General features: G+C 43.7%; 1 protein-coding gene and 1 long non-coding RNA gene across 4 annotated transcripts in view; one reads left to right on the top strand and one right to left on the bottom strand.

Moving 5' to 3' along the window:
- Nucleotides 1-24,654, top strand: part of PTGER3 (prostaglandin E receptor 3) — a 185,350-nt gene that overhangs the window by 144,515 nt on the left and 16,181 nt on the right. The window contains exon 3 of one of the 3 annotated variants that reach the window (XR_012034804.1): nucleotides 22,850-23,028. The exons of 1 other annotated variant lie outside the window; for it this stretch is intronic. Coding sequence is in view for 1 of the 2 variants with exons in the window: in XM_072834055.1 (XP_072690156.1) it covers nucleotides 5,096-5,269 (174 nt within the window). In the remaining variant the exon portion in view is untranslated. Of the gene's footprint in view, nucleotides 1-5,095; nucleotides 5,299-22,849; nucleotides 23,029-24,654 lie in introns of those variants that run through there. One more of the 3 variants, XM_072834055.1, reaches the window with a different exon arrangement.
- Nucleotides 17,274-20,652, bottom strand: LOC140637777 (uncharacterized). The gene is made up of 3 exons (XR_012034807.1): nucleotides 20,510-20,652; nucleotides 20,077-20,165; nucleotides 17,274-18,475 (listed from the first exon to the last, which is right to left on the bottom strand). It is a non-coding gene; the product is annotated as an uncharacterized lncRNA (long non-coding RNA).

The following is a 24,654-nucleotide window of genomic DNA, read 5'->3' as shown; positions in this document are numbered from 1 at the left end:
TTTTTTTTTTTTTTTTTTTAAACATATTTAAGACTTTTTTTTTTTTAATTTTTTTTTTATTTATTTATGATAGTCACAGAGAGAGAGAGAGAGAGAGAGGCAGAGACAAAGGCAGAGGGAGAAGCAGGCTCCATGCCCCGGGAGCCCGACGTGGGATTTGATCCCGGGTCTCCAGGATCGCGCCCTGGGCCAAAGGCAGGCGCCAAACCGCTGCGCCACCCAGGGATCCCGAACTTCTTATTTCTAAGACCGATCCCGATTCAGCCTTTGAGACTGAGCCTCGCCCTTTCCTCAGGAAGCCTTCTCGTAGTATGGGGGGGAGTTATATGCACTGCGGGTTCCCACAGCAGCTGGTTTTCTTCTTCATCACAACTGATCAATCACATCACCTCCCAACCGACGTAGAGTCGTCCGTATCCCCTACTAACCAGCGAACAGCGTGCAGGCAAGGACTGTCTCCTCAGGAGCTGGTGGGACGGGCTGGGTACAGGACAGGCAAGGCATTGAGTGAGCATTTCATGAACGATCCACATGACCCCACCAGGCCATATTCATCCTGGGGCATTGTCACACATATTAGGTCTTTTAACCTTTCCAACACAAATCCTCCCTCTCCTCTTACATAGGAATGGCCCGATTCTTGGTGCATCACGTTCACCAAAACAGGTGAACATCATTGTATCAGACAATTCAAGGAGAGAGAGGATGCTGAGGTGTGAAGCGGGTGATGGAAGGGGAGACATTCAGAGATGCAAAGAAAGGGAGATCATAAGACTTTACAACTCTGATGTTATAGCAAATTAGTTCTTTCCTTTTTTTGGAACCCTGAAGGGAAACAGGAATCTGGGATGGTACTAGCAGATAGCGTTACCTCAATAACACGTTCGCTCTTCTATGTGGTTTCGTACGTTAACTCATCAATCCTTAAAAACGTACCAGGAGATAAGTACTATTATTATCCTCATTCAACAGATGAGGACCCTGAGGTGCAGGAATATAATTTGTCCAAGGCATACGGCTAATTAGTGGCACGGTGATGATTGCACACGGAGGCAGTCTGAAACAAGACGCTATGCTCATAACCACTCTAGTGCGATCCTTCTACATGGTACAGTTAGAATGCGGAGGTGAAAATAGTTTTAAAAGCTACAGCAGCTGGGATCCCTGGGTGGCTCAGCAGTTTGGTGCCTGCCTTTGGCCCAGGGCATGATCCTGGGTCCCGGGATCGAGTCCCTCGTTGGGCTCCCAGCATGGGGCCTGCTTCTCCCTCCTCCTGTGTCTCTGCCTCTCTCTCTCTCTCTCTGTCTATCATGAAAAAATAAATAAATAAATCTTAAAAAAAAAAAAAAAGCTCCAGCAGCTGCACAGATTCTGATAGCAGACTGGTGGTCGGGAAGGCTTCCCCGAGGAGGTGAGGGTTGGTCAAGGGGGCAGGAAGCATACGGGTACTCTGGGGAGATGGAATGGTGTCTGTAAAGATGAGGAGGATGGGGAGAAGAGTCTACTCGTTCTGGAGCAGTGCTTCTGGCTCGATGGCAACCGAAAGGGAGAAGAGAGAAACAAGAGGATGAGGTTAGGCAGCAGTCAGGGTCGCCTGAGTCTTCACTCAGCAGTGTCGGCCAAGGTTGCCCAGCAGGGATGTGAGGGTCGTCTGCTTTGATAACTGAGTAGCCCTCACATGAGTAAATCTGGCCACAAGCCTCAACTGGGCACCTCCAGAGACAGCAAAGGACAGCGATGCCTAGGACACACTACATACACACGTATCAGGGTATCTCCCCACTGTCCTCTTTTTGTATCGATGAGGAAATGGAGGTTCAAATAGATCTACTTGATATAACCAAGACGGTCTATCTTCTTAGCAACGGGGTTAGGACTCGGAGCTCGGAGATATGGTATTTCCTTTGAAGACCAGATGATCTTTCACGGAGGGAATATCAAATACAGACACACACTGATATCCAAAATAGCTCAGCATTTCAATAAATGCAAAACAAACAAACAAACAGAAGTTGTGCAATGGAAAATCTAAGTGTTGAGAGGCTGGCTGAGTGAAGATGGAGACCAGGAAGTCTGGAAGTTCCCTCTTGACATTTCCACCCTGAAGACTCCCACAACCCCAGAGTGAGAGGTCAGAATTCTGACAAAGGAATGACAAAAAGGAAAAGTGACCAAATAATAGATAGGCCACGATCTTTACCTATTCTTTTTTTTTTTTATTTTCTCAAAACTACTTGATAGTTGACAGCTCACCCTCCATGTGTACCTTCTAGGTGAGTCTGTTGCTGGGCGTGAATAGCGAGGCCGACCACCCAAGGTTAACTAGGTGCTTAGTGTCCTAAAGGTTTGAGCAAGCTGGTCCCTATCCCTAAATAAGACGCGTCTTCCAGGACTCAAGTGGTCGCTTATGATCAATCATTGCCCTTGAATAGCAGTTACTCCTCATTTCACGCAACTATAAAATCGTTCATGAAAAATCCAAGCAAATGGCTGACTGAGTCAGTATCACTTTGAATCCAGGCTGGGAGAGGCAAAGCTGAAATTTGGATTCCAGATGCTGCAAAGATGCTTTAGTATGGAGTTCAGTCCCTGCAGTGAGACTTCACAAAAACAAGTTTGCTTCACAGAAACAGCTCGCAGCATACGTGAGGAAGAAAACACAGGGACCAGGGAAGGAGCCGGGTCCCACAGAATGTGGGCACAGTACGGGGACATCAGTTGGCACCGCATTCTCCTCACGGCCTGTTTTGCTTGTATTCATCGTCCTATAAGAGAATGAGAGTCTCAGAACTCTGGCTGCATTCACAGAGGGCCTTTGTGCAGCGCCCAAGCCCTTGCACTAGACCAAGGAAGGGGCCAAGGAGACTCTTTCCGCAGATCCCTATGGTCTGTGACCAAGTGCCCGTAAAGCAGAGCACGACTAGGAAGCGAGAGCCGCGCCGTCTGCGCTCTCAGGTTACTTGGCAGAAGGCTGCGCTTGCTTTTCCAGGAAAAGACTCCCCTTTGTAGTGAGATGACAACATTCCTAAAAGTTTTGGTGTTAAAATGTCTTCTATTTGAAAAGATGAAGATAATAGACTGCAGGGTTTTGTTTTTGGTGTTTTTTTTTTTTTAATTCTTTAATTAAACTACAAGTTTGTCATGGTCAGGGGTTGAATTTCATCCCCTAAAGGATGTTGAGATTTTAATTCCCGGGACCTGTGAACGTGTCCTTACTTAGAAACAGGGTCTTTGCAGATGATCAAGTTAAGATGAAGGCATCAGGGTGGGCCCTAATCCAGTATGACTGTGTCCTTATGAAAAGGGGAAATTGGGACACAGAGACAGAGGCATACAAAGGAAAGGTGAAGTAAAGATCCTGGGAGGATGCCAGCTACAAGCCAGGGAATGTCAAAGAAGGCCAGCAAACCACCGGAAGAGAGGGGAGGGGCATGGAACAGATTTCCCTGCACAGCCCTCAGAAGGAACCAAATATGGGCACGTCTTGGTCTCTGTTTCTAGCCTCCAAAACCTCAAGACAATAGATTTCTGTTACCTAAGCCTCCTAGTTGGTGCTGATTTGTTATGGCGGCCCTACAGGAATCAATGTAGCCATCCTAGGTCAGTTATCTGTTTTTATTTTTATTTTGATTTGCTTTTTGAAATTTTACTAGTTCTTGAACTCTCCAAGCCTGGATTACCTTAAAATCCCATCCAATATTGAGATTTTATGATATCTCACACCGTGGAACCTTTCTCCTAAGGTTTCTGATTAGTCATTCTGATTAGTCAAGCCTGCCTATGGGATTGGAGACTTCCAGATTCTCCTCAAGATAGCAGAGTACAAATAGGAGCAACACTTAGCTGTTTCCGAGCCAAACCTGAGAAAAAAATCTCAATGCATGGCTTGAAACATTAAACATGGATGCTTGATGGATTTCTTTCCCTGTGGTTTGAATAGGGGTAAAACTCGGGGTGCTCTTGGTATAAAATATAAGGATTAAATACTCGTCTGTCCATGGATCTGATGAAGGTTCATGTTTCTCAGAAGGTTGGAGGTAGGAACCCCAAATCCGTGGCATCTTGTATTTAGTTCCTTAAACAGTCCTCTTCTCTCATGGGTTTTGCAAACTCTTTCTCTCTTCCTTTCTCCTCCTAGGCAAGCTGCACAGAGAAGATTAGGGACAATGGGGTGTGTTTTAGCAAATCATGCTTAAGTGCATGGATAACTGCCACATGTCCATTGCTCAGATGGGTCTGAAAAACATCTAACTGGGAATTCATCCACTCATTTATTCACCCACACATTTATTCAATGGATAGTTAAAAAAGAAAAAAGAGGAGACCAATCCCTGCTGTGTATCAGATCGCCACAATATTGCACCCCACATCTGAACCTAATGATGTACTATACGTTGGCTAATTGAATTTAAGTTTTAAAAAACGAAAAGAAATATCCTTTTCTTCCAGGGATTGGAAACTTCCTTTATAATGTCTGCCCATAAACAATACAGAACTAATATAAAAAAAAAAAAAAGATTGTCACAAAATGACTCCATAACTATAATAGCTACTATGTGTTAAAAAAAAATCTCCACCTTCATTTTTTAAAAGATTTTATTTATTTATTTGAGAGAGAGAGAGAGAGACAGCGTGAGCGGGATGGAGGGGCAGGGAGGGGGAGCAGCAGGCTCCTCACTGAGCGGGGAGCCCAGCACGGGACCCCAAGATCATGACCTGAGCCAAGGGCAAATGCTTAACTGGCTGAGCCACTCAGGTGCCCCTGCCTTCATTTTATAGATGAGCTCAAATAATTGAACTTGTGTCCTTGGCCCCATGCAGCAGCCTGACCTTGGTTCTGTAGGACGCCCACGTCTCCACTGTATCAGGTCACCTGCCCTGGCAACCCACCGGGCTGGGGTAAGCATCATTGCACCTTGGATGATTAGCCTTGCTATTCACGCCCAGCGACAGGCTGGCCTAGTACTATCAACTGTACACCTGGAGGGCGAACTGTCAACCACCAAATAGTTTTGAGAAAATAACAAAAGGATAGGTAAAGATCATGGCTTGTATATTATTTGGTCATTTCCTCTATTTGTCATCTCTTTGTCAGAATTCTGACCTCTCAGGACGCCTGGATGGCTCAGCAGTGGAGCGTCTGCCTTTGGCTCAGGGCGTGACCCCGGGGTCCCAGGATCGAGTCCCGCATCAGGATCCCCACAGGGAACCTGCTTCTTCCTCTGCCTGTGTCTCTGCCTCTCTCTGTGTGTCTCTCATGAATAAATAAATAAAATCTTTGAAAAAAAAAAAAAAGAATCCTGACCTCTCACTATGGGGTTGTGGGAGCCTCAGAGTTGAAATGTCAAGAGAGAACTTTTGGGGGGAGAAAAAGAAGGGAATGCTAAGAAAGTCATGCTGTAGGTAAAAAGATTAGACTTGGTGTCAGACCTACAGTTTGACCCTTGCCTGGGCCACTTTACAGTTGCATCACCTGGGGCCCAGTATTTAGGTTCCTCGAGTCTCATTCTCATCATTAATAATGTAGAATTAATAACATCTCTTCCGTAAGACTGTCAGGGGGATCAGCCTATCTCTGGTGGGGATAAGGGTGGCTCCCAAGGAAGGGGTTTCAAGAAGCAAAGAGGACCTTGAATGTTCTTTTGCCTAAAAGTGAGCCTTGATCCAAACGCCACAGGAATTTGAAAATTCATGGAATTTTTAAAATTAACGTTCTTCTATGGGTTAAACGAATTACGTAACCCATTTTTTGAAAGACATGATGACTGTGCCTTTGACAAGAGCAGAAAATAACTAAACATGCTCCTTATCAGACAAACAGAAGGCTACGGAAATGCTCTGAGGTGTTCAAGGTCGCCTAGGACGCGGGGAATTCGACGTAGTTCTCTGGCCGACTTGCAGGCTCAAAATGCCACTTGGTACTTAACAGAGTCAAACTGATGATTATCAGAAAACTACGTAAGAAATCCAATTTATCAGGCCCTTCTAAAGGTTACTTTCCATTCCGACTAGAAGCAAAATGTGCTTCTTGGCCTTTGTGATTCCATTTTGGAGTAAGACCAACGATACACGTAAATTCCACTACTACGTGGGCATTTTTACCTTAAGAGGATAATCATTGGGTCAAAGAAAATGTTGGGTGGAATTTGGAGAATATAATTAAAATATCAGGGAAAGCACCAACAAAGGAACTTTGCCGGTGGCTCGTGTTCCCAACAGGGAACACACTGGGTTGGGAACATTCAGAGAATCTCATCTTGGCAGGAGTTTTCAAAGGAATCTTTCCTGACTTGTGAGAACAGCTTGTATGGTAAACTTCTATCCATTCATGGACAAGTCCTGACTATTCAGGGAAGAGCCCTGGGTCACGTAGAAGGCATCTGCCCCCCCCACCCCCCCTCGACAGGGACACGGGGACTCAGGGGCTGGGCCTCCGTGACAAGGGTGGCTCCTGTGTGCTCCGGACACCCCCGGGGGAGGCACCTGTCGGGGCAGGGAGTCCCGGTGCGTCAGGAAGTCACAAGGTCCCCGGAAAAGATGCGGCCTAGCAGAGCGCCAGGGGCCTGCTGGGGAGCCCCGACACCTGCTGCTGTGTGGCCCACCTCAGGTCGGCCTGTGCACAGGCCAGCGGCTGGGGGCTCGGGGCTCGGTGAGCCACAGGAGGAGGTGAGCCTGCAGGTCCCTTGGCCTCCAGGCTTCCTCCTCCCCCTGGAGCTCCCTGTTTTGCTGCCTGACCTCTGGGGAGGTGACACCAGGGCATGTCATAAGTGGTTCCACGATGCTTATTCAGAGGATGATATACAGAGGCATCTGGCCTACAGGGAGTCTAGGCCGCAGACCCATTCTGGATTTGCCTTTCCAGTTTGGGTGGCATCCCCTGGGCACGCGGTGCCCCCACGTGCAAGGGCGACCTCAGGAGTCCCTTTCTGAGCCTCCGAGCATAGGGCTCTCTCTGACTCGGTTCTCCAAATTATAGGAACTTGTGCTAAGCCCCATTGGGCCCTTAGGGGACCAGGGCCGGTGACCTCACCCTGGCATAACCGAGCATCATCCCTTCCTGTGGCTGCCCAGGGCCAGGGGCCCGAGCAGCTTGTGCGGCGCCCACCCTGCGACCCCGCGACCCCGCGACCCTGTGCATCCTCTGGGTTCCCGTATCTGAACGCTGGAGGGTTTTGGGTTTTTAGTTTTTTTGTTTGTTTTTGTTTTTTGTTTTTTGTTTTTTCTGGTTTGTTTCTTTCTCAAGATCTGCTGCTGTAGGTTAGGGAGGAGAGCCCTCTCCCAAGGGCAGCAGGCAGCGGGGGCAGGAGGGTCAAGCCCACGGAGACAGTTCTGGCTGCTTTATCCGCCTCTAACTGTAAGTCGGGGTAACATCTGCCTTCGTGGGCGACTGTGTTCATAGCAAAAGGGGATCACAGGAAATGCAGTCTCAGATCAAACAAATCATTTTTGGATGATCGTGTCTCCGGTCTTGGTTACACAATCACTGAGCGATGGACAGAGGGCCGGCTGCTGGCGGTTCCAGGCCTCGGATCCAAAGACACCAAGGAGTGGGGGGGCCCCGAAGGGGACCAGCTGGCTGTGCGCCCCCTCCGGGGTGGGGAGGCCCCCGATGGGGACTGGCTGGCCATGCACCCTCTGGGGTGGGGAGGCCCAGGGAGGGCACCAGCTGGCCGTGTGCCCCCTCCGGGTGGGAAGGCGCAGGTGAGGGGACTGGCTGGCCATGCGCCCCCTCTGGGGTGGGGAGGCCCCTGACGGGGAGACCGGCTGGCCACGGGCCCTCTGCACCTCTGCAATGCACCCCGGCGTCCTAAGCAGCAAGTCCATCACCGCTGAGCCTCCTTGTCATGGACACCAGCACAGGTGGACGACCCCCAGGCTGATGATAACCCACAGAAACAGGGGAGGCCCGCAAAGGCCCAAGACTGACCTGACTCCTCTGAAAAGGGGGGATTTTTGCAGCCAACTGTTAGGCTTTCCAGATGCCCAGCCTTCATGTCTGACAGCATCACAAGGGTCAGAGACCTGCCGAGGCGTCTGCCCTGCACACCCCTGAACACAACCGAGAGCCTCCTTCGCTTGGACAGAGGGACTGACTTCAAAGGTTCGTTGACTTCTTACCCCACCTCGTAGCTTGTGTGTTGTACGACTTTGTCTCACGCTTTCTTCATGTGACATGGATGAGGCCAAGTTAAGTGCCTAATGGAAGTGAGTTTGGAATCCCCAAGAAGCAGCTTTCTGATTATGTTAAACCTGCTTTGTGACTGAATGAACACACGTGTGTGCACACGTCAGTCCACGAGCACACAGTTGAGATAAGGCCTCAGTCTGGTTCTGGGTAACTCTTGGCACTTCCTGCCTCTTACGTTCAATCTACCACTTACTGGCTTCCTGATTTTAAGAATACAACTTACCCTCTACAAGCTTCAGGGTTCTTATTGGTAAACCAATGATAAGAACATACCATAGAATATTTATTTTTAAGTTTCTGAGGACCCTCCATGCTGTTTTCCACAGTGGTTGCACCAGCTTGCGTTCCCAGCAACAGCACACGAGGGCTCCCCTTTCTCCACATCCCTGCCAACAATTGTTGCTTCTTGTGTTTTTGATTTTACCCATTCTGACAGGTGTGAGGTGATAGGTCACTGTGGTTTTGATTTACATTTCCCAGATGATTGGTGATGTTGGGCATCTTGACATCTGTCTGTTGGCCAACGGTGTGTCTTCTTTGGAAAAAAAGTGGTCCTGTGCCCATTTTTCAATAGATCGCTTCTTGTTTTGGTGTTGAGTTGTGTATAGATTTGGGGTATTAACCCCTTACCAGATATGTCATTTGCAAGTATCTTCTCCCATTCAGTAGGTTGTCTTTTTGTTTTGTTGATGACTTCCCTTGCTGTACAGAAGCTTTTTATTTTGGTGTAGTGCCAATAGTTTATTTTTGCTTTTGTTTCCCTTGCCTCAGGAGATATATCTAGAAAAATGTTGCTATGCCTGTCAGAGAAATTGTGGCCTATGTTCTCTTCCAGGATTTTAATGGTTTCAAGTCTCATGTTTAGGTCTTTAGTCCATTTTGAGTTTATTTTTGTGGGTGTGTTAAAAGTGGTCCAGTTTCATTTTTTTTACATACAGCTGTTGTTTTCCCAACACCATTTGTTGAAAAGACTGTCTTTCCCTCATAGTATATTCTTGTCTCCTTTGTCAAAGATTAACTGACCATATATATGTGAGCTATATCTGGGGTCTGTATCCTGTCCCATTGATCTATGTGTCTATTTTTGTGCCAATACCATACTGTTTTGATTAATAGTTTGTAGTATATCTCGAAATCTGGGACTTTCTCAGGATTGCTTTGGCTATTTGGGGTCTTCTGTAGTTCCACATAAATTTCTGTATTGTCTGTTCTACTTTGTAAAAAATGCTGTTGGTATTTTGATAGGGATTACACTGAATCCCTAGATCGCTTTGGGTGATATGGACATTTTGATGATACTAATTCTTCTAATCCATCAACATGGAATATCTTCTCATTTGTTTGTGTCATCTTCAATTTCTTTCATTAGTGTTTTATAGTTTGCAGAGTACAGGTCTTTCACCTCTCAGTTAAGTTTATCCCTGTGTAGTTTATTCTTTTCAGTGCATTTGTACATGGTGTTGTTTTATAAATTTCTCATTCTGTGACTTTGTTGTTCCTGTACAGAAATGTTACTGATTTCTGGGTATCAATTTTGTATCCTGCCACTTTACTGAATTCATTTATTACTTCTAGTAGTTTTTGGTGGAGTTGTTAAGATTTTTCTATGTTTAGTATCATGTCATCTACAAATAGCGACAGCTTAATTTCTTCTTTACCAATATTTCTTTGCCTCTTCTTTCTTTTTCTTGTCTGATTGCTGTGGCTAAGACTTCTAGTACTATGTTGAATAAAAGTTAAATATCAGTTGTTGTTACCATTGTTGTGATTGTCTATTGAATGAGGAGTTCAAGGTCTATCTTTCCTTCAACTTTGTGTCCCCCAAAGTCCTTGTCTAGAGGTCTATACATAATAGTTCATCAAGGGATAGTTGTTGAACTGAGCTGCACTACAATGGTAGAACATAGAAGCACCAAATGAAGCTTCTGAAAGAGGTGAAGAAGGATTCACACGTGCTTAATGTGCAACTTATGGCAGTCACACAGTAAAGGTCAAGAGCAACATTTAGGGATGAAGGACAGGAGAAGAGGTACTAAGTATGGTACTAAGTAAAACGGAAGGTTAAGTCCTAACAGTAAAGAAAGCAAACTAACCCAAGAGAAGGAACCTAAAAAGGAGTCTTCAGAGATACATGGGGCTTTCAAGAGGGAGTTAGTGATCTGACATTTTTCCTTTCTTGGTTCAAGGTTTTATTAAGATATCACAGCAGGAATCATCTGACATCACTGTGAGAAGAAAACTAGAGGGCATAAATTTGATAAAAATAATTACATACTAACCTAGAATAGGAACCTGATCTGAACAACTAATTTGATATATTATTCAGCTTGTATCATGATTCTTATTTTATTTTTTTAGTGATTAATTTTTTTCTGAATAAAGCTATGTTAATCTTTATATGTAAATTTTAAAATTAAAATAATCGCCTTTGTGTATTTAAACTAAATTTGTCCAACAGAGAAATAAAACGATTATATTTATCATTAACAGAACATAAATAAAATATAAACCAAGAAGATGGAGAAGCACGACTGTAAGTGGAAATTCCCTTGATGCACTAGATTTAGATTTCTTTTTTAATTTGCGTGTTGCAAAGGGTTGATTTGGCACAGGTTTAGATACAGTAGGTCAGCAGCATATAAATCTAAGTGAAGGTGGTATCAAAAAGGGGAAAAAAAAACTCCTTCAAACTCCTGATAAATTCAGGAACTCTCAAGCATTTTATTTTCCTAACAAACCTCCCACACCCTTGCAGTGTCCTAGAGCTCACTCTATCTCAGATGGCTGCAAATTATATGCATGGAGTTTACAGCATAAAGATGCCAGGCGGGGAGGAGTGGGATCTCTAAGGAAGAAGGACATTTTTCTCATTTGCACAGATGTATGAGAAAAAAAACAGCACTGCTATATCCCATGTCTTTCCATCAGAATGAAAAAATACACAAATCAAGGCCTACTTTCTTACTATAGAAGAGTGCATGGCCCTTTCTCAGCATCTTCAAGGATTTTTAAAAGCCTGGGAAGCTGACTGGAAAATGAAGGTCAACATACATTTTGCCAGGCCTGAGCTTCCCCGCCCTCCTCTGTGGTTCTTTCTAGGCATTTATTATTGATTCTTCACATGGTGGCTTTTTAGAAGCTTTGAATCTGCCTGAGAGCATAAAAGGCTATCTCCCCGGTGCCCTTCATGCCTCTTAGGCACCTCCTGCAGCACAACCATGCTGCTGCTTTTCCTGCTCAGCCAGGGGGCTGGTTGGAGCTGTTTCCTACTCAACTTGGAGAAAGGCCAGAGTGCTGCCTGCCAGCATACATGGTACAGTTCTGCTGATTTTCAAAGAGTCAACACCCACAGCTTTGCATGCTTCGATTACCACCAAAATGAAAGAGACAGTGTTGTTGCCTCATTGCTTTCCAGCCAGGATTAAACCCATATGAAGCTGCCTTTTCCCACCCTTATTTTGAGTTACTCAGTGGAAGAAAGAAAATATTTCTCTGCTCTTGTTTACACACTGGTCTATAGTTTGTATTTGAACATGAGCTTCGGCATATTATGAAACCAGCACAACCACCCAGCTAGAAAATGCTTGACATAAATCAAGCAGCTCACATGTAAAACAGATTTGTAAAATCTGTTTTATATTCTCTAATGCACCAGAGAGGATAACAAAACTTTAGAAATTTAAAAACAGAGAGAAATTATTCAGGGACTTCATTGGAAAATAAGTATCAAGAGCAATAAACAAAATCTATTATATTAAGAATCTAGAATTGAACTGAAAAGAAGTCAACTTCAATTATTTCCTTGCCCATAAGAAATAATAAGAGGTATGGATTCAGAAACCTGACTCTCCTCTCTCCTTGACTCCCCCACCATACATACATGCAACAATAATAATAAAGTAAAAATAAAAGGATGCTCCTCGACAGGTACTAGGAACAACATATACACATTTGTATTAAAAAAGAAGTATAATAATTATGATTACCAACATGCAACATGCAGAATGATCACCAAAAGAGATTGGCGATGGGAGCCAACCGTAACATAAAGCTTCAGCATTTAAAAGTCTATACCAAGTCAGGTGTGAAAAATACCAGGAAGGAATCTATTTACTAAATTCTCCATTTGGTCCCTTTCAGATTGCAGTGTTTTGTAGAATGGAAATGAAAAAAACGTCTGAAGTACACGTATATACATCAGAGTGTGGATCAATGCCCTTTCCCCAGTTCAGATGGTCTCAAGCTGTCACCATTAGCATTTCGAGGGGCTCTGCATGCCGAGCTGCAAGCCTTCTCTCCATCCACAGGGGAAACTGTAAGCTTCTTGTCGAAGACTTCCAGATCCTTCATGATCTGTCCCAAACCATCTTCCCGTTGTACCTTCAGGACCCTCATTCTCACATCCTCTATGCTCCAGATTTCCCCAGAGTCAACTTACTATTTCTCTTCTTCCTTAGTCATAACCAGTGTTTAAAAACTTGGAATCTGGGGGCACCTGGGGGCTCAGCAGTTGAGCATCTGCCTTCAGCTCAGGGCGTGACCCCAGGGTCTCGGGATTGAGTCCCACGTCGGGCTCCCTGCAGGGCGCCTGCTTCTCCCTCTGCCTGGGTCTCTGCCTCTCTCTGTGTGTCTCTCATGAATAAATAAGTAAAACCCTAAAAGAAAAAAAAAAAAACTTAGGAGTCTGGAATTAGACAAGACTGGATCCAAAGGCCAGCCCTGCCGTAGGCCCAGAGTGTCACGGTCGACAAGACATTTCATTCACTAATGAGCCCACAGATTCAACAATGGTTCCTGAGCTTCTAGTGCCAGGCTTAGACCGCACACTGGGGATAGAGTAAAGAACAGTGTAAGGCTCTAGGCCTTTATTCTCGTTGAGGAAGACCGAAAATATCTGGTAATGTCAGGATGACCAATAGAGCAGGGTTAGGAAGCGGAGTGATGCGGGAGTGGAGGAGACTGGGTTATGTTTTCCGCACGCTGGTCAGGAGGGCATTTCTGAGTAGATGACGTTGGATCAGAGACCTGAGTGAATGAGGGAGCGAGGTGTGCCGACATCTGGGGGACTGTTCCAGGTGGGGAGGCCAGCAAGGAGCCCTCGTGGTGCGTTCAAGGAGCAGCGAAGAGCGGGGGAGGTGGCTGTAGGGTGATGGATTCGGAGCCAGTGTTAGGAGATGATGTCGCAGGACTTGAGGATCTTGTAGGACCTTGAAAAGGATGTAGGATCTTGAAGCTGGGCTAAGGACCTTAGGTTTTAAAGCAAGTAAGATGGGAAGCTGTCGGAAAGCTTGCTCAGAGCACTAACATTACCTGATGGTGGCTTTAAAAGGTCACAAAGAGACCAGGTCATGGCAGCAGCAGAGAGAGCAGCTTCCAACAGAGTATGAGGGAGGTGAGAGTAGCTTTGGTCGGAGCAGTGGTGGAGGAGAAGACAAGACGTGATGGGATGATTTTAGGGTCCTTTACAGGAATTACTCCCCACTGCCATTATATCCCTGATCGGTGAGGATTACATGAGGTTCAGTAGGGTAAAGTGCTTGGGGACAGTCCTCGGCACATAGGAAACGGATAACAAAAGACAAGTGTTACTCAGGCTACCAGGCTCTGCGAAAATGTCACCTCTTGAAATGGTCCCTCACCACTGGCTTCCACCCATGCTCATGGGCTGCCCAATCCCTCCCTCCACTTGCTTTGCTTTACATTGTATACATCACTGACACGGCGTTTCTCACGGTGTCCTCACCACAGTGTGTGTCCTCACGCTTTTCTTATGCTTTTGTTCTCTCAGCTCCAATGTGAGCCTGATGAAGAGGGTGACCCTGCCTTATTTTGGGCCCTCAGAGCCTAACGTGGTGCCCGACACATCAGCAATTCTAAATATGTGCTGGTTCAATGAGTAAATCAACTTAAATTCTACTTGCTCTGTGAAGTTTTTTGACTTACCCTCATCTGTACCTCCACTAATTATTTTTACCAGTGACATCACTTAACCTATATTATTCTATATACAAAATTATGGATTTTTTTGTGTCCATATCTTGTTTCCAACTAGATCATAAAGGCTTATGGAATAGGGATTGTACCTTTTACTCTTTGTATGACCCAGGGTATTGTGTATTATGGATCAGTTATCATTGTATAGTTAAGAGAACAGCTTAACGAGTAAATGCACAAGTAGACTTAAGGATCGCTTGATGAAAGCTCATTATACATTTTTGAGCGACTAAGGAAGTGATGATGTTAGAATATGATTACTGTTGTGTTAAGGAAACCAGAGAGAACCCAACAAGAAGCATGAGCCAGAGAAATTTTAGAAGGTTCACAGGACGATGAGGGACAATAGGAATCTCAATATCATTTCAGGACTCATGACTGCTCATCAAAAGGCTTATCCTTGTTTACTAAAGGGAAGAACAGGAGTCTGAATCTAGAATCAGACAGATTTGGACTTTAGTGTTTTCCAGAAACTGACATTGGAACAGTTAGACAAAATGATGAAAGATACATAGCATTCAATGGGATGTCATTGTGTTGTTTAGGAGAGTTATGGCCTAAATATAGGAAGAATATAACAAACACAAAGGAGCTCCCTCAAGTTCCTATCTACAGGAACTTAGAAACTTGACAGTGTTCTTGTAGGTGGGAAGATATTTAAATATCTCGGGTGGCAAATGATACAAAATTCCATCAAGGGACAACAGTCTGGGGGGGTGGGGGTGGGCTCAGATCTCTGTTAGTAGACAGAAGATTTAGGTTTGCATAACTTGAACTTGAAGCACACAGGTGGTGAGAGCACCCCAGTTAGAGAATGTAATAGTTTTGTTTTATTTTAATAAAGATTTTATTTCTTATTCACCAGAGACACAGAGAGAGGCAGAAACCCGGGCAGAGGGAGAAGCAGGCTCCTCGCAGGGAAGCCCGACCTGGGACTCCATCCCAGGACCGGGATCGTGCCCTGAACCAAAGGCAGACACTCAACCACTGAGCCACTCAGGTGTCTCTAGTTTTGTTTTTTTAATCAATTTCTAACAAATTACCACAAACTTAGTAAGTTAAGGCAAAACAAATTTATTATCTCACAGTTCCTATGGGGGTGAGTTAGCTGCACCCCCCCCCGCCCCAGTTCTGCTTAGGGTTTCATCAGATTGAAACCAAGGTGTCATCCAGGGCTATGATCTCAGTTGAGGCTTGAAGGTCCCATTCTAAGGCCAGCAGGAAAGTACTGTCACTGCTGCTTGTTTATTTTAAGGCTCGCCTGATTAAATCAGGCCCACTGAGGAAATTTTTCCCCCTTTTTGATTAACTCAAATTCATTGCATCTGGAAATTCATTACATCTGGGAAACTCGTTTTGCCATGTAACATAACAATTGCAGGAGTGGTAATTCATATTCACAAGTTCTACCCAAACTCAAAGGGAGATGGTTATGCATGTTATGCACCAGGGGGCAGAAATCTTTGGGGTCATCTTAGAGTGTTGTCCACCACAGAGAGAATGGACTTAGGTAAATAGTGCTCAATGTGTCCCAATAGCATTACAGATGAGGGTCCAGTCATGTCTAGTTGGTAACTCTGGTTTTTAAGAAACACCAGAAAACTGAGAAGGCTGTCCCTTAAATTACTTTAGGAAAGTAACATCAAAATTATTGGGGTGATATCATTGTGTCCTTATCTTTTAATGAGAGCAAAATTTAGTGCTTTGTATAAGAAAACTAAAATAATAAAAATTAACACTCTTAAATATATCTGCATTTAGGAATCTGTGCTTATTTTCAAGTTTAATTATTTGTACTGTTCAAGAAAATTAGGCCTATTAGAATAACAGGTCAACCTTATAAATTCCAAGTTAAAATGAGTAATTGATTCATTGCTGTAGACTTGTAATTTCAGATTGAAATTTCACTTGGAACGTTTAAGAGAACCTACAGTTCACCATATCTATAAATTTAATTTATTAGATTCATAAGAATCACTTAAGTTATTGGGAAGATTGTTAAGTCATACAATGTACTTAAAAAGGAAATAAAAATATATCACATTGATAAATGTGGCTGAATATTAAAAGAATTTAATTAAGTTGTAAAGTAATCCTTCAAAGTAATTATAAGACTTGCTAGATTTATGAGTATCTTAATTAAATTTATAAACTAACTTCTAAGCTTAAGAAAAACAAGGATTTCAAATGAATTAGTATTAATTTTGCACCAAAATAATCTTGAATAGCTCTTTTCTAGTAATAAAAAATGACTTAGTAACATAAAAACACTCATACATAACAGGTTTCAACTCTACTATGATTTTTGTCACTGACTTAACTTCTCTTAGCCTCAGTTTCTCATCTGCCTAATGGGGGCTGGAGGCTACTATATCAACTTGCAGGTTGCTCTAAAGACTAAGTGAGATATTTTACATAAAGTGCTTGGTACATGTTAGAGAGCTATATAAGAAATAATGATGAGAGCTTAAAAAGAAAACAAAATATGATTTTTCTCATAAACACACGAGCAGAAGTTTTGCTTATAGTCTATCCACACCAGGGACACTTTAAAGTTCAATCCTGCATATACCCTCTTAGATAACAACTTATTTGTTACCTTTCCAGGCACCATGGATGTTGGAGAATTAGTCTTAATGCCCAAGGCAGTACCGTAACTTGTGTGAAACCCAGAGGAGGTTGATCACACCCTTTAAATCCTCACCAGAAGGTGGCTGTAGGAAAGTAGTAGCAAGTCAGTGTCTCATTTCAGTTTTTAAAATCGGAGGCACAGGGGACAAAAAAGTATCAGGCTCCAAGGACTTTGTGCAACCAGTGTGTTCCTGTGCCAGTATCTGGGGCCAAATTACTGGAATGGGATATAAACTCTAGGGGAAGGGGGAAGTTAGTATTCCCTCTAGGCTAATAGTCGCCTGGTGAAATGTCGCTGTATTTGTGTCAAAGGAGCAGAGGAATGCAGTGCTGTCTGGGTAGAGCGCAAACAGAAAATTCAGAGAGGAGCTGACTTAGAACATATTGTGTTTAATATAAACCAACTCACTTTTCCCACATTCCCATATTTAGGGACCAAAAATGCAATTTCAAGGGGAAACTGTAAAATTAATTATTATGAGAACTTAAAAAAAAATCTCCAACTATGTCTAATTTCTCAAAAAATAAAGGCAATGATTTTTTGTGCATAGGGAATGAAAAAATTTCCTTCTACTCTTCTAGACTCTTTTGGCTAGTCTACTTATTAAGTTGTCATAAGAAAAATTAACAGAAGAAAAACAAATTTAATTGCATGCGTATGGGAGCCCCCAAAACAATAGGAGATCCCCAGCCAGTCAGGCAAGTAAGGCTTACATGCCATCCTGAGCTAAGGAGAAGGAGATAGGAGTCTGAGACCTCAAAGAGGAGGAAGATAATTCATAGGAAAAGGAGAAGAGCAAATGTTTGGCAAACAAATGTTTGCCATGCAAAGCAGAGGTAACGGGACCCAGAAAGTTGGTCTTCAGGCCCTCTCTGCTCTTCCTTCTCCCCTGTTTACCACACTTGCCCCTATTCCTTGTAGTTATGCCTGGTGATTGCTCTCTTCCTGGATGAGGCCCTCTATCTAAATTCTCTTGGGTAGCTCAGAGGATGGTAAAAAGCTCTTGCTGAATCTTTTGGACCTTGACTGACTTCAGCTCAAAGAATCCACATGCCAAAGTGGCACATTTGGGGAGGCTGATTCTGAACCCCTTTAGATGATGACTCCAGGAGGTGAGCAAACACAAAAAAGAAAGGTATGTGTGTATAGAGAGAGACAGACAGGCAGAGAGATAGACAGGAGGAGTGGAGGAACAGAGAGGGAGACTCTCAGAGAAAGAAAACAGAAACTGAGAGAAGATCCAGACACAGAGAAAACAAATATGAAAAAATGATATTAAAATAGAGCCGCCTCACACTGAGAACTGATGAGACAGAAAGACTGAAAAAAAAAATATTAAAGAAAAATATATGTAAATTTTCAAGGCCCCAGAAACACCCAGAGGACCAGGGAAGGAAAAAGAGAAAAAGGAAGATAACACAGGGCAACCTTCAATTTGGTCAATATTTACTGAGTGCCCACGGGGAACATGCCAACCTCCAGGAACTTAAGTGGAACCCAATTCAATTCTCTCCTATTCTGGAGGGTCGGGAGGTTCAAGTCTGTGGAGCGGCCTTGGGGCGGAGGAGGTATAAGTACATGCAAATCCATACTGTGCTTTGCTTCCAGCTGGTTGGCCCAGCAATTCCATGTCTTCTGGGTTGACTTTCTCTTCCCCCCAACTCCATGGAGAAAAAAAAAAAAAAAAAAACTTAAGAAACAAAGATGAAGGCATTATATGTTCTTGAGTCCTTTTTTTTTTATATATATATATACTTGTGGTATTGGATCTAAACAAGTGTTACTTAATAGTGACACCATATTTCTTAGTTACACATAAAAATCTGAAATCTAGATATTTAAAAAGAGAAATGTTAAAAATTCTTTTAAAAGACTGAATCAAAGACCACTTTCATTAGACTTCCCTCCCCACCATGTCCTGACATACGTGATAATGTGTAGTATTTTTAAAACAAATCTTTATTTCAAAAGTTTCAACCTAGAAAATATTTCCTAGGAATATCCGAATACACAGGCACATAGCTGATCAAAATGTCTCCAAAGACCCACAGAAAGGGAAATGTCTGCCGTATGACTCATGGAATCCATAACATAAATAAACCAGAGGTTTAGGAGAAATACTACTATTCTCCATGGGTTCTATAGAACAGATTTTCTAGTGAAAGACATGGGTTCTATAAAACAGACTTTCTAGGGAAAGACAGCATCAAAACTCATTACACCTCATCAGCTAATCCACACTTATTCAGACTAACCCATCTGATAAACCTAAAAAAAAAAAAAAAAGGCATATGATAGAACAATTTATGGGACTATTAGCTTACCTTTATTCTTCCTGTATTCCCCTACCTCACAGCTAGGCCTTTGTTATTTCCTAGCCTCTGGGATTTTTGCAGGGTGGAAAACAGAAGATACTTAAAGTGAAGGACTCTTCTTAGTGTGAAGTGAGAGCTTGTTGAAAAACTACACTACTTTTACCCTGAGGATGAGAGTAGAGAGGAATTTTGAGAAACTCAGGAAAAAGGCCAAAGTCAGGGACCACACATTCTTCAGTATGAAAACAGCCTTCTAGGAAGGTGGCACATGGTGGTGGAGTGTCTCTCTGATGTGCCATGAGAGTGGTACCCTGGGCACTAGAGTTCCAAACTCCAAGGATGCCCTTGGATGCCTCAACTGTGAGATGGAGCAGGAGCATGGTCGGGTCAGAAGGATCAGATTATAGTCCGGGACAGCGAGACTGTCACTGGTCCTCAGTCAGTAGACCAGTGACTGCCTCTCCGACGGTGCGTACTACCTACAACTAACTCGAGGACCACAGCACAGCATCCTGGTACGCTCAGTTCCAATAGGGACTCAGGCTGAATTTCCTACGACCCAGGAGAAACAAACTTAGAGAACAATTTTGGTTAATTTTATAAAAATAAATAAATGAAGGGTGCCTGGGGGCCTCAGTCCATTGAATGTCAGACTGATGCTTGGTTTCGGCTCTTGGTCGAGGACTCAGGGTGCTGGGATCTGACCCAGGGCAGGCTGTGTGCTGAGTGCAGAGCCTACTTGAAAATTCATTCATTCATTCCTCCTTGCTCTCTTTCCCCCTCTGCTCCTCCCCTCCCGCCTCCCACCCCACTCGTCTGCTTTCTCATTCTCTCTCCTAAATAAATAAATAAATAAATAAATAAATAAATAAATAAATAAATAAAATCTTAGAAAAAATAATATTAAATAAATAAATGAGATATTTTATATGCATCTAATGTCATACCTGCCACCCAAACCTTGGCATCACAAAGAACTAAGGCTGAGCAACCCTTGGGCACTTTGCTCAACTTCTCCAGGCTCAGTTTTCTTTATCTGTAAAATGGAGATAAAAAATGGAACTTAATTCGTAAATTACTATAAGTAGGGAGGATTGGGTGCACATAGGTTCAGCGCCTGGAACATAGGAAGTATTCAATAATGGTTGCTATTTTTATTCAGTTGGAAAAATGAGTCTCCTAGACGTGAGACACAAAACTTTCAGCCATTGCACAAACACAACCATTGCGAAGAAGGAAACACCATCAGTTACGCACACTGTTTACAAGATGAAAATAAGTTATTAATAGTTCTTCAAGAGAAATACCACCGCCCCTTGCAGGAAAAACAATCTGAACACAAGGACCAAGAAAAACACCAACCATCCCCCACAACTTTACCACCATGGGGCCATCGGCATTCAGGTCAGCACGTCCAGTAAACCTCAGACCCATGGGGAAGAACAATAGAAGCAATTCAAACCACTTAGTATGGCCATGGCTTTTACAAAGCCAACTGCCACCCTTCTCCGCACTTTTCACCCTCCCCTCCTCCAACACAACCACATCTGAGGCTAAAGATATTTATAATTCTCCGAGTGACTAACTGCAACAAACTTTTGACAAGAAGGCTGTTGAACTTGATAAAAGTATCTTAGTAGGACAGATATACTTCTCCAGTGGAATTTGGGAGGGGAGAACATATTTAATTTTTGATAAACTAAAATAGCACCTTCAGAATGGAATGACTTCACACCGGGATTGAACGGTAGAACCAGTCCCAGGTCAGATAAGGCTCCAGCTCCTCCGTAGTCAAGTGGGCATTCACACCACAAATCTTAGCGTGACCTCAGGGTCTCCTCATTTTTGCTCTCCTCTATCCTGCCCAGGTCATTTGGAACTCATGACTGGTCTCAGGTCTGTCCCCTACCTAATGGCCCTTGGTGGAGAAATCATGACTTGACAGTTCAACAAACATTTCTTGAGACTTTGTAGGAGCAAGAGAGGATCAGGGTCAGGACAGAACTGCAAAGGCGAGTCAGGCAAGTGCCCGGGGCCTTGTACAAGATGCTCAGAAGACTTGACTAGAGCTGTTCCTTAGACCCACCTGGGGCCGTAAGAACACATTGTACGTCAGGGAGCATGGAGGCCAAGGGGGGGTTAGAAATCCAGTAGGGTACTCAGAGCAGAGAAGCCGAGGCAGAAGCAAGAGCAACCACTCTCTGTCCTGCTGCCCTGGTGGAATGCAGACCCCGGGCTGGAGTCCTGGTACCTTTACCAGCGGCCTTGACCCTAAGTCTCAGCCTGTGGAAACACCCCAAGCTCTTCCAGGCTGATTGAGCTGCTAGTGCCCTCTAGTGGGAGCCCACGGGATGGCCTCAAGATGTGAACCTTCAGATTCAAACCCAGTTCCCAAGGACTCACCATGCGCTGGCTTCTGTGCTAGCTGCTGGAGCCACAGGTCTTTGAGTCGTTGTTGTTTTTTCTTCTCTTTTCTTTTCTTTTCTTTTCTTTTCTTTTCTTTTCTTTTCTTTTCTTTTCTTTTCTTTTCTTTTCTTTTCTTTTCAAGACTTTAGTTATTTATTTGACAGAGAGAAAGAGCACAGGCAGGGGGAGCGGCAGGCAGAGGGAGAGGGAGAGGCAGGTCCCCTGCTGAGCAGAGGGAGCCAGATGCAGGGCTTGACCCCAGGACCCCAGGATCATGACCTGAGCTGAAGGCAGACGCTCCACCAACTGAGCCTCAAGACTGGTTTTTCCCTCAAGAAGCGCACAGTCTAGGACGTGAGACGTAGAGATAAACACATGAGAACCAGAGTGTGTGGTCAGTGCAAAAAATAAAATAAAATAAAATAAAATAAAATAAAATAAAATAAAATAAAATAAAATAAAAAAATAAAATAAAATAAAATAGCAATCGTAAATATAAATAAGACAGAGTTTGTACAGAAGAGGGATGATTAACTTTCGTGTCTGAGGGTTTGATGATGGTTTGAGGTCTGGGCTGACAGTGACAAGGGTGTCCTGGAAGGTGTAATTGGGCTCTGAAAGAAGATTAGTAGGACTTCACTAGGCAATTAATAGGAGATGAGTTTTCCAGGAAAAGAGATCAACATGAGGTATTGCAAGAACTGCAAATGACTGTACTCTGGGAATGTCAAGTGGGGATGGAATTCGATGGAATTTGTCCTGGCCCTTTCTGAGGGAGTCTAAATGGTACCCAGTGTCTCCCAAAGTGTTCTATTCAACAAACATTTGTTAAGCATCTTCTATAGGAAATGGGATGACACATTATTCGAGTCCTCAAGATGCTTACAGTCGAGCATCGGGGTGGATGTTCAGACAGAAACGTGAGGGATAGTGTCTATAAAATGCACGTTATACACACATAGCAGCTGGTGACAAAGGACAAGGAACATTTACATTGAAAAGGGCCACCAAGGAAGGCTTCCCAGTGTAGGAAACACCTGGCTTGAGCAGGGAAGCACACACAAGCACGAACTTGCCCGAAGGCGGTCACGGGGAGGTTGTCCCTGTGATGTGCAATGCGTTGGCTGAATGTCTTCCTGTCTCTCTGGTCACATTAATTTTACTTCCCTGAAAAAAAAAATAATAATTTTACTTCCCTGGCTCCCCTTCTTCTTCCCACCCCCACTATCATCGATCTCCAAGATTCTATACTCAGACCTCAGAGCTTTGCTTTGTTCTTTCTCAGTGATTTCACTCACACCTATTTGTTTCCAGGATGAGCTTCAAACAATTTCCTTAGTGGAGACCCGGCATCATGGAACATGTCACTTTTTACACAGCAAGTCGGGCTGCCCCTAATGACCCACGCTGAAAATGGGATCCACCCTCTTCATCTCTGAGGTCCTCCTCTCCCTTGGTTGGTTGTCCCATCCGTCCTTTAGTCATCTGATGTTGTAAGTCAAGAAACTTGAAAAGACCTTACTTGCCCCCCCTCTCTCCCCAGCCCCCAGGGCCTCTCCAAGTTCTGCAGCATTCACAGATCCTTTTCCTTCTGTGTCCGCTATCACTGCCTTAAATTAGTCCCATAATCTCTTGCCTGGCTGATCGCGTGGCCTCCTAATCCATCTTTCTGCTTCTAGCTCGCCCCCTCACTCTATCTGCTTCACAGTATTTCTAATACGAAGTCTGATCTTGTATTTATGCCGCCCACCCCTCCTGCTTGCTGTGCTTCCGTGTTCCCTTCAGAACCAGGTCTCAGCTCCTTGGGGGAGTAGGCACCCCTCTCCCGCCGACCTCTCCAGCCTTATTTGTTGTCCTCTGCTTCCTGAAATTCTCCAGAAATTCCACACTTATGGTAGGTCTCCCTAAACATCATGTTATGTCCTACTTTCTGATCTTGAAGAACTGTCACCTAGAGTGGCTCTCCCCATTATGTTTCCCACATGGAAAACTCCAATTTATCCCCCCAAACTCAGTTCCATGTCACTTCCTCCCATTGAACCTTCCTTGGTCCTAATAGATACCTACTTTATGTCAGAGGCACCACACTAATTGCTTTGAACAAGACAAATTCCCTCCGCTGTGGACTTCACATTCTACTAGATGATACAGACGCTAAATAATCGCACATTAGTTATTTGACTGTAAGTGGGATATAAATCTTAACCAGGTGTTGAGGGTCAGGAAGTTACCCTCAGAGAGGGAACTTCGCTGATGCCTGAAAGACTAGAAGTAAATAACTGAAGCATAAGGTGGTAGTAGCTGTGGTGGCGAGCATCCGAGGAAAGGAAACATTCTGTAGAAAGCCCCGAGTCAGGAAGAAATTTGGCACATAGAGCTTTGAGTTCCTTATGTGGGGTGATTGCTACAGACGCGCGCTGGTCCCTGTGCAAGATGACCTTCCAAACAGCTCTAGCCTCAAGCTTTCTATCATGTTGATGCCCTGATCAGAAATCTTCCATGATTCTCTGTTGCCTATTGAACAACATATTAATTCCTTTGTTGGTTTTCATGACCCAGTGCAATATGGGCTCCAGGAATGGTCCAGTTTTATCTCTCATAAGTCGTCTACATTTATATTCAACAAGAACTATCACAAACCACTTGACATTCCCCACACATTTCCTCATTTTTTCTTACTTTCCCACATTGACTCAGGTTGCTATTGTCACTAAAATGCCTTACTTCTCTATTCCTATCCATGCTTCTTGTTCTACAAAATAATATTTACCTGTTCTATGTGTGACGCGCTTTGGTATTTTCTAGTCTAGTCTATTTTACTCTATTGTATTTTATTTCAGTTCTTAAAACAGGCGAGTAGTAACCTACCAAAGTAACTTCACTGCCCACTAATAGATCTTGACCCACAGTGACAAACTGCCCCGAGTAGCCTTTAATGTTTTTCTAAGATATATGATTCTTGAATGAGGTTTGGCCTTAGTAGATTCTAAGTTTTCTTCCAGAAATAGAATCCTCTAACTCAGTTACATCTTCATTATTGGGCACCTGTGTTCTCTAAAGACAGAATGGTAAAATTCTACATGAACACATGATGAATGGGGTAGCTAATCACACAGAGC

The sequence above is a fragment of the Canis lupus genome, chromosome 8 (genome assembly GCF_048164855.1).
Source record: "Canis lupus baileyi chromosome 8, mCanLup2.hap1, whole genome shotgun sequence".
NCBI classification, from domain to species: Eukaryota; Metazoa; Chordata; class Mammalia; order Carnivora; family Canidae; genus Canis; species Canis lupus.
Note: the sequence above shows the minus strand (reverse complement) of the source record. Positions and strands in the feature narration are given on the sequence as shown.